The sequence below is a fragment of the Lacerta agilis genome, chromosome 3, assembly GCF_009819535.1.
Source record: "Lacerta agilis isolate rLacAgi1 chromosome 3, rLacAgi1.pri, whole genome shotgun sequence".
NCBI lineage: Eukaryota > Metazoa > Chordata > Lepidosauria > Squamata > Lacertidae > Lacerta > Lacerta agilis.
In genome coordinates, this window is record NC_046314.1 from 92,672,731 (window position 1) to 92,685,388 (window position 12,658).

A 12,658-nucleotide genomic window follows, 5' to 3' on the forward strand; every position below is an offset into this window, starting at 1 on the left:
GCGAGATGAGTGCCGCAACCCCAGAGTTGTCTGTGACTGGACCTAACTGTCATGGGTACCTTTACCTTTAAGTATGCAAATACACATAGGATGGAATAAATTATCACCAGTGCAAACTTGCAGTGCATAAACCAAACAGGATTATAGTTATAGTCATATGCACAGGAGTATCATATTTTTCCATGTATAAGATGATGCTTTTTGCTTAAAAAAAAAAAAAAAAGGCAAGCAGGAGATTGGCAGTGGCGATTGGGCGGGTGATTGGTGGCTGCGGTAAGGCCTGCTGGCAATTGGCTGCGGCTGCGGCAATTGGGTAGGCGATTGGCGGCTGTGGTGAGGCAGGCAGGTGATTGGCAGCTGCAGCAAGTGGGCGGGAGAGCTGTTGGTGGCGGTGAGCAGGCAGACAATTGGCGGCTGCGGCAAGCTGTGCAGTTGGCAGTGACTGGCAAGCGATCAGTGGCAGGCAGGCGGGTGAGTGATTGGCGGAAGTGACCTCCCCTGCCCCCCCCCCAAACTAGACAACTTAATTTCTTAATTTTGGGTTTTAAAAAAAATAGAGGTGGTCTTATACATGGGGGCGTCTTATACATGGAAAAATACTGTATGTCTCATTGAACTATATATAAAAGGATGTCATATAGAGGAGGGTGAAAGGTTGTTTTCTGCTGCTTCAGAGAAGCATACACGGAGCAAAGGATTCAAACTACAAGAAAGAAGATTCCACCTAAACATCAGGAAGAACTTCCTGACAGTGAGAGCTGTTCGGCAGTGGAATTTGCGACCAAGGAGTGTGGTGGAGTCTCCTTCTTTGGAGGTCTTTAAGCAGAGGCTTCACAGCCATCTGTCAGGAATGCTTTGATGGTGTTTCCTGCTTGGCAGGGGGTTGGACTGGATGGCCCTTGTGGTCTCTTCCAACTCTATGATTCCATGAACTCAGTGGGACTTAGATCCAAGTGCAGTGTTACAATAACTCAAAATAAGTGGGGAACGTACTGTTGTTTCACGGGACAAAAAGAGGTCCCAAATGTGAAGTCAGGGTTCTGAATTTTAATGCATCCAAATGAGTAAGATTTGGATCTTACTCATTTGGATACTTTAAAATTCAGAATTTGGACAATGGGGTCATTTGCAGCTCTGGTTTCCCTGCCATTTCAGGGACACCCCCCCCACCCCCCGGATTTCTGTCAATCTGTGATAAAGGAATCAGGGGAATATGTGAGTTGCTTTGTTTTACCGATTGACCGCATAAAAAGCTCAGCTTCATAAACTGTGTTAATTTCTGTAATTTCCTTTATCTTCCACTCAGTTTGATTGTTAGCGTTTTCACCTGTTTAAAAGTAATTACAGAAGGAAATGTGAAAGTCATAGTATCATTGCCCTGCATGCTCAGGAGAACTCAATGGGGCTAATCACGTGAATAATGTTAGTGCCTAAAGGAATAACGGTACTGAACCATAGCAAGCCTGTGTATGCACTAGTTAATAGGTTTCCACTAATACAGATAAGTCGCTGTTGCACCATCAATCTGCCAAAGTATAGATAAAGATTTTCTTGCTGCCATACATTTCAATTAAACTTACGAGCTGATGGCTGTATGTGAGGCCGAGCCACAGAAGGCTTGTACTTAAGAATCTGATCTCACCTGGGCTTAGATAGACTGACGGTTGAATTATAGATATAGACATTTAAGGGAGGGGGTGTGGAATAAAAAAAAGAAAAGAATTCATCTTTGCCATTAGAAAGTTAATCCTCACCTCCAAAATGAACATTTTCATTCAGTGATGCATTGGAGCATTATTCAGATACCACCAGACTGGGGCATGTGGCTTCGGCGTTCTGATGCTTTGAACTAGGCTTGGAAATGGACTGCCTAACTTGCTTCACAAATTTCTGCTCCCTTCCTAGCGGCAGCACTGAATTAAGGGCCAGCCCCATTTGTTGATTTCAGCTTGTACATTTAAGAGCACGAGGCCATAAGGCAAGCCTGTTAGATCAGGCCAATGGCCCATCTAGTCCACATCCTGTTCTCCCAGTGGCAAGTTTTACCACTTACTTTTAATGAGCAGGAGGTATCCGTTACCAAATGGCAGGCTTGTACAAACCTTTTATTTCCTCTTGCATAGAGTTCTGCTTTTAGAAATTACCAAGAAGACTGAATGGGGGAAATCCTTTTTAAGAGTATTTTTTTCCCTGTGTGTAGTTAAAAAGGAGCTGCATGCCCAACTAACAAAGCATAGCAGAGATTAGACATGCCAAATGGCACATTACTGCAACCAACTAGTGATAAAATATGCAGGGTTAAGGGGCCTGTCTGCACTATAAATTAGTTTAACTATCATTGCTTCCTCATTCCCACAGAGTTCTCATTTTGAGGGAAATCTGGGGATGCTTAGCATATATATATATATTTAAAAATACATATATTCTCATATTCAAAAAAATATTACTCCACAGTCAGGAAGTCATTGCAAAACCTTTTTAATTCACTTTGTTGCTGTAGTTGTGTTCAGTGTAGTGTTTATAGAATGGTGGTGGGTTTATTTATAGCAGGGGTAGGGAACCTTGCAGAATGCTGTCCTCAGAGAGGGTTGCCTTGTGCCTTTGTTACCTCTTTATGCGTCAGGCAAAAATATTCTTCTCCCAGGCCTTTGGCTAATTAAATAATTTATGGCCTTTTAAAATGGGGGGCGGGAGGGGGAATTGTTTTTGCTTGTTACTATGTTACGTATTTTTGTGTTTTTATATTATAAACTGTCCCGGATGAAGAAGAAGAGGAGGAGGTTGGAATTGATACCCTGCTTTACAGATATGTAATAAACAAATAACAACAGTAGTAATAGCTGCAGACCCACTCACAGTGATCCCCACCCCCCAGGAAGCAAAGACCTAGACAGAGATAGGTGTAATAAATAGCACAAGATGTTCTGGGTATTTTAAAATTGGCCACAAATTTTATTTATTACAATTGTAGGTAGGGTTTGCCACAGGCGTTGGGTGTGTGTCCATTCTCAGCCTTCAGATGGAGGGCTGACACTTGAGCAGGGTCATTCATGCCTGGGATTATTGAACCTCCTCAAGATGCAGTTTTCCCTAGGTGGCCCCCTGAGGCTGCACACTTGACTCCTGGACAGACTTCCATCAGGACCCCTCTAATGCGGTACCCTGAGTTTGCACCTGTATAGGGGTCATGCAGCACCTCGCCCCAACCCAATGTTAGACTAAGGATTCCACCCAATGCCTTATCTGCCAAAAGTTGTGGCTATTGCTATGAGGAAGGCAAAACCTCCAAACGGGGCCAATCTGTTTGCAGGTGAATTCCTTCCTGGCTCCAAATATAACAACCATTAATAAATTACAGCAAGGTCAGTTAGGTGGTGTGAAGGAAGGGAAGGGGGGTTAGCATACAAACAACCACAGCATAACAGTATGGGAGGGAAAGCTGCTGTTTGGCCAATTGCGTTCCCAGCCTATATATTTCCGGGTGGCAGAACAGAGTGAAAACTACTCCACATCCAAGCTCCACCCACTGGCGGAGGAAGTGGAGTGTGGGGGGGGAGTGCACTGCCCCCGGCAGCGCAATACCAGTAGGGTGCCATCGCGGCTGGCCCCCTGCCCGCACACCAGCCCTGCCCCCGCCTGTTCTCCACCCCCCCCCCCGGTGCCGGAGCATGAAGCTCTGCCACTGGCTCCACCCCCTTTGGCTTACCACATGGGCCACTTCAAATTTAGTGGCTAGTGGGCTTTCCTGCCCTCCCTTGCGGCTGGCCCATGCAGGGGTTATTTGCTCCACAAGGGCCCACTCCAATACTGGGTAAGCAGTCATTATTGCTTGCAATCAAGAGTGAAAATTAGAGCGGCATTGAACTTGAATGAAACAAGTTTGGCTGAATTTCTGACAGGAGATAATTTCACCTTCTACCCCCCCCCCCCCAAGCCATTGAACATTTTGTGACCTTTTGGGATGTTTTTGGAGGGAACAGAGTGCTGCTGCAGCCCTACAGTTGGTTTTTCACTCTTTGGGGGTTAACAAAGACAAGACTTACTCCCATCACTGACACTTGCCACAGTAAGTACCCCCTTTCCAAGCATTGCCTTAAAATGCTTCACATGCCAGACACCAGGCCTCATTTCTGGAGGCACCCTTTGTTAAAAAATAACAAATCAGTTGAACTTTTCTTTTCACACTGCGTGTTTAACTGGAATCCTTTTGATGAGGTAGAACTTGATATTTAAAAAGTTGTCAGCAAGTGTGCAAAACTATGATGGACAATTTTATATCTGTTTGGGAGAGTTTTGCTCCACCTGAAAATGAAAGCGAAATTATGTGAGTGGTTTGGTTTGACCACTAATAAAAAGAAAAGATCAATAAGGTATCCTTTATGTACCTGTGCTAGCAATAATAATTGTCCCTTGTAAAATGAAATGAATGTAAGTTCTGAGATTGCATTTTACAATGACTCAACTTGCTGTTCAGTATGTGTCATGTGTATGCCATGCTAGCCTGCTTTCACAGGCTCAAGCATACAAATAATTATTTGATTGTTCAAGCATATAATTCATCCCAACAATAGCAAGAAAGAAGTCTTCAGTAAAGTCCTATTCAGAAATCATTTCCATGCGAATTTAACTTAAAAGAGAAAGTGTATTATGATCAGTGTATTTGAAGAATCATAGTAATAAAGAAGTGATCATATGCCACAAAGGAAAAAATAAATTTAAGAAACAACACAGGTGCTTGCATTGGGAAACCCTGATTTGTACAATTATAACTTTCTAATTCAGACACCTCCTTTCTGAAATCCAGAAATATGAAATACATTCTAATCATAACATCTCAGCATCAAAAATCTTAAACTTTCCTGAGGAAAGATCTATATTAATGAATAAATAATTATTGTAAAATAGGCCAACAATTGTAACAGTGCGGTGTAGTGGTTAAGAGTGGTAGACTCGTTATCTGGGGAACCGGGTTCGCGTCTCCACTCCTCCACATGCAGCTGCTGGGTGACCTTGGGCTAGTCACACTTCTCTGAAGTCTCTCAGCCCCACTTGCCTCACAGAGTGTTTGTTGTGGGGGAGGAAGGGAAAGGAGAATGTTAGCCGCTTTGAGACTCCTTCGGGTAGTGAAAAGCGGGATATCAAATCGAAACTCCTCCTCCTCCTCCTCCTCTTCTTCTTCTTCTTCTTCTTCTTCTTCTTCTTCTTCTAAATGCAGGTTGTATGGTGGTCATATGTCTGACTCTGTATATGATAGTTCTTTTAAGAGTTGTCCTTCCCAAGTCCAGTTCAATGGTAAGATGCATAAGGAGGGAGGGCAGAGGTCTTGAAGCTGCCCATCAAAAATTAGCAGTATGGCAGAAGGCTGAGCAGGCACTTATATCACCTCCATTATGGTGAGATAACTTGCATTTCTTTTCTGTCTGTATACTATATTTGCACTAGATTATCATCAGGCTTGGATTCCAGAGATGCTCTGTATGCAGGGATGGGGGAGAGGCTGAAGGAAAAATCTTGAGCAAGAGCTTTGGGAAAGAAGTGGTGGTATAGATGCAAAGAGTCGGCCGGGGGGGGGGACTTTAAGGCTAAATCCTCACCGAGAGAAGTCCACATGAATTCAGAAAGACTTATTTCTGAGTACAAATGCAGGGGATCACAGTATTAACAGGACAGACAAGAAAACGAGAAGGTATGAGAAAGGGAAGGAAAGGGACTGAAGACAACCGGAGAGGTGAGGGCAGAAGGGGCAGGAGTGAAGAAAGATATATTCACAGAAATTAGGGAAACGGCAAATTGAGGATGCTACGTTTTGGGGGTGGGAAGGCAGGGGAGGAAGATGCAGTTGTGATGTCAAAAAGAAACCATGATAACTGAACACAAAGGGAAAAGGGAATAATGGATGCCTGCAGTCCACATGGGAAAATGAGGGTTTTGCAGTATGCCCAGGCTATACTTCTGCTGTTTTAGCGGGAGTGGATCCCCAGCCGGAACCCGATGTCCACCCAATTCCTACTTCTGAGAACCACTTATCCCCAGCATTTTTGTTTGTTTGGATTCAGCCTCAGTTTTTTTGGCCCTCACCCTGTCCCTCATGCAGTTAGTTGATGGATTGAAGAGATGATGAGCACAATTGACAGTTTTATCACCCCCTCATTGATGACTCTTTGTTGCCAGCTTAAGACATTTTTACCCACTCAGACATGCTAATAATGGAAGCCATGTTTTGATACTCGAATGGTGTGGAGTTTCTGAGCCCTTCCTCTGGGTAACAATAAAAATAATATATAATTGACATGATAATTTTACATGTGATCCATATACGATGCTGATTTATATTATCATCATGGATCTGTTTATGAAAACATTAAGGCCAAATTTCTGCTATACCATAAACATACATAGATACATAATTTTATTTGTATGCTGCCTTTCCACAGTTCAAACTATGCTCAAGCCGGCTTACAACATGAAAGTATGCTATGTAAGAAAAGTAGTCATAAACAATAAAATCCACAACCAAACTGAACAATTTCCAAAAGATCCAAAACAGAGATCTAAAACACCACCAAAAGCACAAACCCGGGGTGGAGTCCCTAAGACAGTGGAATGGAGTCTTGTACACCTCATTCCAGTAACTCCTGCAGACAGGCTGGTGCCAAATGTATTGCTCTGCTTTGGACCACATCAGTGAGGCCGGGGGGGGGGGGTTGTCTGGACAGCCCAGGACCTCCATACATACTGCCCAGGCTTGTGCCCCAGGAAGGTCACTTCAGTGTTGTCAACACAGCAGTTTGACTTCACCCTTGGATTCCATTCCATTGTATCTCAAGACAGACAAAGGTCAACAAGAAGAAGACATGGCATGACTTTCAGCGATTATATCTGCTTTAGATTTATACATACTTTCCCCTTCTGATTGTTTTCTGCAGGAAATATATTTTTAACACATCGTGTCTCTGTCCTTGTTCTTTTTAAATACTTTAAGGTGTGTTGTAATGGGATTCTGCACAACAATACACCAGGTTTCCGGTGCTGTGAAGACAAATACATCCCAGTTACGCATAATACATCAGGTGTTTGCTGTGGCGGCCAGGTGCATGCTGTGCAACCGGGGCATCAGTGTTGTGGTGGCTATTACACAAGAGTACTAGCAGGTAAGGAGGAAATAATGCAAGAATTTGCATTACAAGTCTGCACAGTTGTCTTTCAGAAGAATGAATTTGTATTTGTGTGTAAATTTTAGAATAATAATATTTCACAAGATAAGAAATTTGCCTAATATTGGAAAAGCATTCTATGCTCATAATGACACTGTTGAATGGATGAATACATAAAGTATCTACACACTTGTGTGTTAGGCATTTGTTACCTAAATAGCTTTAAAACGGCTGAATATGTGAACAGGATGAGAATTGAGAGCTTGGTGTTGGTTGAGGAACTATGGGTTCAAACACTGAGCCATGAAGTTCACTCGGAGAACTTGGGCCAGTCACCCTCATTCCATCTAATTCTAGTGGGGAGCAGTTGAGTGCAAAGTTAGGTGCAGCACATTTTGGCTCACCACGACATGCTAAACTAGTTATCTTTTTATTGCATTTGTACACCATCCCATAACAAGCTCACTGCACAGCTTACCACAAAATAGAATGGCTTCCAAGTGTGACTTTTCTCCACACAGCGCAATCTGACACTGCAGAAAATGGGTTAGCTCCGTCTTATCTGCCCATTTAGACATATACCCAATTCCTAATTAAAAGCTGTATATATTTTAGGGGGTGGGGGTGGAATCAAGATCCAGTATTACATTCCTTATTGTATATTGTCAGAATCACTAAGTACTCTGGAGAATGGGGTGCTGTATGGTATGAAATCTGTTCCATGATACATCCCCCCCCCAATTTAAGCTTGCCAAGAAAGAAACATCTTTTTTTTTCCTTTGACCAACCCTCTTAATATTATTTGCAATTAGGGGTTTGACACATTTTAAAATAGGGCAAGTATGGTAGCCCAAAGAAAGATTTCCACTGGATGTGTAATGCACAAAACTCTTTGCAGACAACTGTGAGGTCAGCAGCTAAATTGACTGCATTACCCATGGGTTGGCAAACACTCCCTGTGCTCAGAAGTACTTTGAATTTCAGCCAAGCTATGCAGCACATCCTAAATTCCAGTGCCTTCAGAAGTCATTCATATATCACAATATTAGAATGCCTCCCATGATGTCATCCAAGGGGGGGGAAATGTTGTCCCAATAAAGGAGAGTCTTTTGGTGGTCTCATTAATCTCAATGTACTAAAATAAGAAGATCATTGTCTATGACCTCTAGACCCATCCGGTGGTCTCTGTTAACTAGCTTAATGCTGTTTACATCAGGACAGAAAAGTACAGTGATGCAAACCATCTTGTCTCTAAAAGAAGCTCAAATTCTATTGGCAATTGTTAAGTTTCAAGCAGTGAATATTTTTAAACTGTTTGCCAGCAGTTGTTTTTTAAATATGTGGTTTCTGCTTTCTTCTTCCCCCTTGTTTCTTAAGTGCAGCAACAAGAACAATATTGGTCACTTTTCCCCTCCCTCTCTTTTTATAATTATGCTAATAACCTCAAGCGAAATGTTAATGTGGGTCATTTTTTGATAAGGATAACAATTAACTGGTAAGACTGCATGGTAGTTTTCAGAGAGAAAACATTTTCAAGCTTGGCTTGGAATGGATCCCATTTTGAGAGGTTAATGAGAAGGTTACTGATCCTTTGTGTCTTATGTCTAATGGTCCTTTTATAAAATAAAAATATATATAAAATCTGTATTATTTCCAATTGATGTAACTTACATACCCCGTTGAAGGCCTTACTCTGTTCAGTCATGAAATTAGATTCTGAGGAGAGCAGAGAAATGTGGTTAAGCATCTCAACTGATTATATCTCTTACACTCAAAAGGTTTGCTCTTGTCTTTTTTGGTTTATTATTGACTTTATTTGATAAAGATATTTATACAGGGCACTCTTGGCAAGCATGCCTTCCAGATGTTGTTTGGCCACTTTTAATAATGTAGGAGATGAACTTAAGTCCTTTGCTACAAGCATGAAGCTTAGAACTCAGGAAAGGAGTGGTAGTGTTATCTTTGAGGAAAGAAGATAAGGATATGAATCCCAAAGCAAAGATGGGAAGGGGTGAATTTCCAAACTATAATAAAGTAAATAATGCTGACGCTCATCACACTTCTCTCTCTCCCTGGGGTTTTGTGGAGAAAGTGAACAATGTTCTTTCCTGAATGTCATCTGAGAACATTGTAGCTAGCTTCCAGCAAGGTGACTTATGCCTCAGATTGCATGCACACACTAGTGGTTTTGGACAGTTCCCTTTTCAAAACTACCCTAATAGATCTCCAAGTGGCATATTAAACTTGAAGAAGATTCAAATATTGTTGATGGAGAGTACTTCTGAAGAGGAAACTTAAGTGAAAGATAGCTGGTTCGCATGTGGACTACAGCATGCATGACTTTGGATGTGTGTACAATTGTATTTTTCTAAAAATGACTACCTAAAGAATTTTCGAAGACAGGAGTGCCGGGCATGCTCTGGTCCATGGGGTCATGAAGAGTCGGACACGACTAAATGACTAAACAACAACAAAGAATTTTCAGAAATGGAGAAATAGAGCAGTGTTGTAATTAGGTGCCCTGTGCAGTATTACAGCATTACAGTGATTCATTTCAACACTAGTAGTATCACTAGCTTGCACATGCTCAATCTAGTACAGTTGTACCTTGGGTTGTGTTCGCTGCGGGTTGCGAATGGCATGGGTTTCGAACATGCCGAACCTGGAAGTAACAGAACAGGTTACTTCCAGGTTTGGTAGATCGCACATGCGCAGACGTGCCAAATCGCGACCCGCACATGCACAGAAGCGGCGCTGCGGGTTGGGGACTGCTCAGGATGCAAATGGGGCTCCGGAACGGATCCCATTCGCATCTAGAGGTACCACTGTACAACTTGGAAACCTACTTTGAGGGGCTTTAATAATTCATGGTAGACTTAACACCATTTGAAAACCGTAGTAAAAAGAATTTTACTTTTTAAAAAGTTTACAAAATCCCAGAAATTCAGGGTCTCCCCTAGCTATAGTACCTGAGGTTCTTCAGCATGGGAGATATTGCAAAAATGCTCTCAGGCAAAATGTGGCGCATGGTAGCAATTGTGAAGTTATATATATGGGCATAGGCCATCTCTTTTGACAGAAAAGCCTTCCTTTATCTTCCACACCAATCCCCTTTCCTTTTTTCCTAGCCCTTTTTTCTCTCATCTTTGTTAACTTGTCCACTAGCCCTGTCCTTTTCCTTCACAGTTAACTTACTTGTGATACTTAGACTGTAAACCTGTTGGACAGGAATGATATTATAGGTGTTTCCTTCTAATGTTTTACACTTTTAGCTAAAAGCTTAACATGCAAGGACATTTTCACCCTTCACTGAAATAGTCTAATGTGCAGATAACTGTATTTGCACCCATCCATTCTTTGCCTTTTTGTCCTTCCTCTCCTTTGTTATCTGCTACCCTGTCAAATGTTAGATTGAAAGCTTAAGAATCCCTTTGCTTATGCTAAACCATACCATTCTGTGTACATTGATGCTGATGCGTAAATAATATTAATCTACTACTGCTACTGCCAACATCAACAAATAATGGAATGGATTATGTAGATTTCCATACTATGTTTAAATCTACAGGAGAAGTATGCTGCCCAGATGAAGAACAAAACTGGGCCTCTGTTGGGATTGGGGATTCCTGCTGCCGGGGAATTCCTTATTCCACATCAGGGAACCAGATATGTTGTGGTGGATCTCTCCATGATGGCTTCAGTCAGCAATGTTGTGGGGGACAAATAGTAAGCAAAGACCTGATCTGTTGTGGTGATGAAGAAAAGGGGGAAATCCATCTACCTACTGCAGGTACTCTCTTAAATTGTTACAGAAAAATACTCTGTTCTCTCTCTCTCTCTCTCTCTCTCTCTCTCTCTCTCTCTTTGCTATTAAAAACTTAAGAAAGGTTAGTCTTCCCAAAAGGATTATTCCATCTAATAGAAGAAAAGACACCTGGATACTGAACTGCTTTTAGATGACACTTTGTGCTCTGCCTCTGTGGAACTAAATTGCTCAAAAGAGGTTGGCGAGAATAATGGGCAACATAAAAAACAAGACAGAAGTGTGCTTTTAAGTTACTGCTTTCTGCTGCTACCTTGAGGCCTGCCTCAATGTAAAGGACTCCATAGACACCACACTTGTAGCAAAATCTGTTTCAGCTGCCTTTCACTGAGTCAGACAATTGCTCATTTTAGGCAGCCTTCCCCAACTTGGTGCCCTCCAGATGTTTCAGGCGCCAGCCAAAATAGTCAATTTTCAAGGATGGTGGGAGTTGTAGTCCAAAACATCTGAGAGGTACCAGGTTGGGGTTGGTTGACCTAGGTCAGTGCTATGTACTCCAATTGGGGTGACACATTTCTTCCCTTTTCCACTTATAATAATATTTATTATTTATACCCCGCCCATCTGGCTGGATTTCCCCAGCCACTCTGGGCGGCTTCCAACAAAAATCAAAATACATTAAAATATCATACATTAAAAGCTTCCCTAAACATGTATTTCTGGTCTTGTAAAGGTGCTTCACTGAAAGCACATTGAGAGGAACAATATTGCACCCACTTGCTACACTTCTACCCTCTGTTTGTTACCACTGATGGAGATTATTAGAGATGCTGGGATTTGAACCTGCTTTATCACTAAGCCTCTCTTTGTTTGTTTATTATTGTATTTCTTAGTAACATTTTTATTTCCCAACCTGTAAATGTGGTAGGTTAGGTTAGTAAAAGATAAAGAGACTGGCCCAAAATCACCCAGTGAGCTTCATGGCTGAGTAATACAGTCTGGGTGTGGACCCACTGCTTACCTATATGCATTCAGTGTGATAATCTAAAATTGTGCAGTTATGTCCTACTTGAAGCAAATGCTTGATATATAGAAATGTGCCAATAAATACATAAGAGCATAATAGCCTTGTTTTCACAGGGCCAACCAGATACCAGTGTGGGATCTGTGACAAGCAACAACACTCCCCACACCTGTAATTTCCAGCAAGTGGTATGCAGAAGCATACTGTTGCCTTTGACCATAGAGGCAGAACTTACCCATCATGGATAGCAGCCATTTATAGCATTACCTTTCCCAGTCTGCATCTGTATTGGAATTGTTTTTAGATGTTTTAACATTAATGTGTTTGCTGCTCTGGGCTCCTTTGGGAGAAAGGGCAGGATATAAATTTAATACATAAATCAAGAGCTAAAAAATAAGGCGAGAGCCCGTTAACCAGCCAGCCAACTCCTCGAGAGAATTGGAGCCCACCACACTTTAGATTGGTTACCCTCAATACTTGATCACAGAAGCCAGACTTTTATATGCACAAAGATGGAAAAATTCATCATTACCTACCATGGAGGAATGGTAGTTAAAATTATTAGACTTAGCTGAGTTGTGTTTAATCAGAGAAAAACCATTGTGGATATTTACTAAAGATTGGAAACACATTATAGACTTTTTGCTTGAAAAAGAAAATGAACTTATGATATGGCTTGAGGATTGAAGAAAATACTTGTTTACAGAAAGGTGAATT

At 41.8% G+C, this 12,658-nt stretch overlaps 1 protein-coding gene across 1 annotated transcript in view; it reads left to right on the forward strand.

The window, feature by feature from the left end:
- USH2A (usherin) overlaps positions 1 to 12,658 on the forward strand; it is a 454,712-nt gene that overhangs the window by 332,973 nt on the left and 109,081 nt on the right. Inside the window, exons 48-49 of the mRNA XM_033144773.1 lie at positions 6,983 to 7,151; positions 10,723 to 10,944. Of these exons, the coding sequence (XP_033000664.1) occupies positions 6,983 to 7,151; positions 10,723 to 10,944 (391 nt within the window). The remainder of the gene's footprint in view (positions 1 to 6,982; positions 7,152 to 10,722; positions 10,945 to 12,658) is intronic.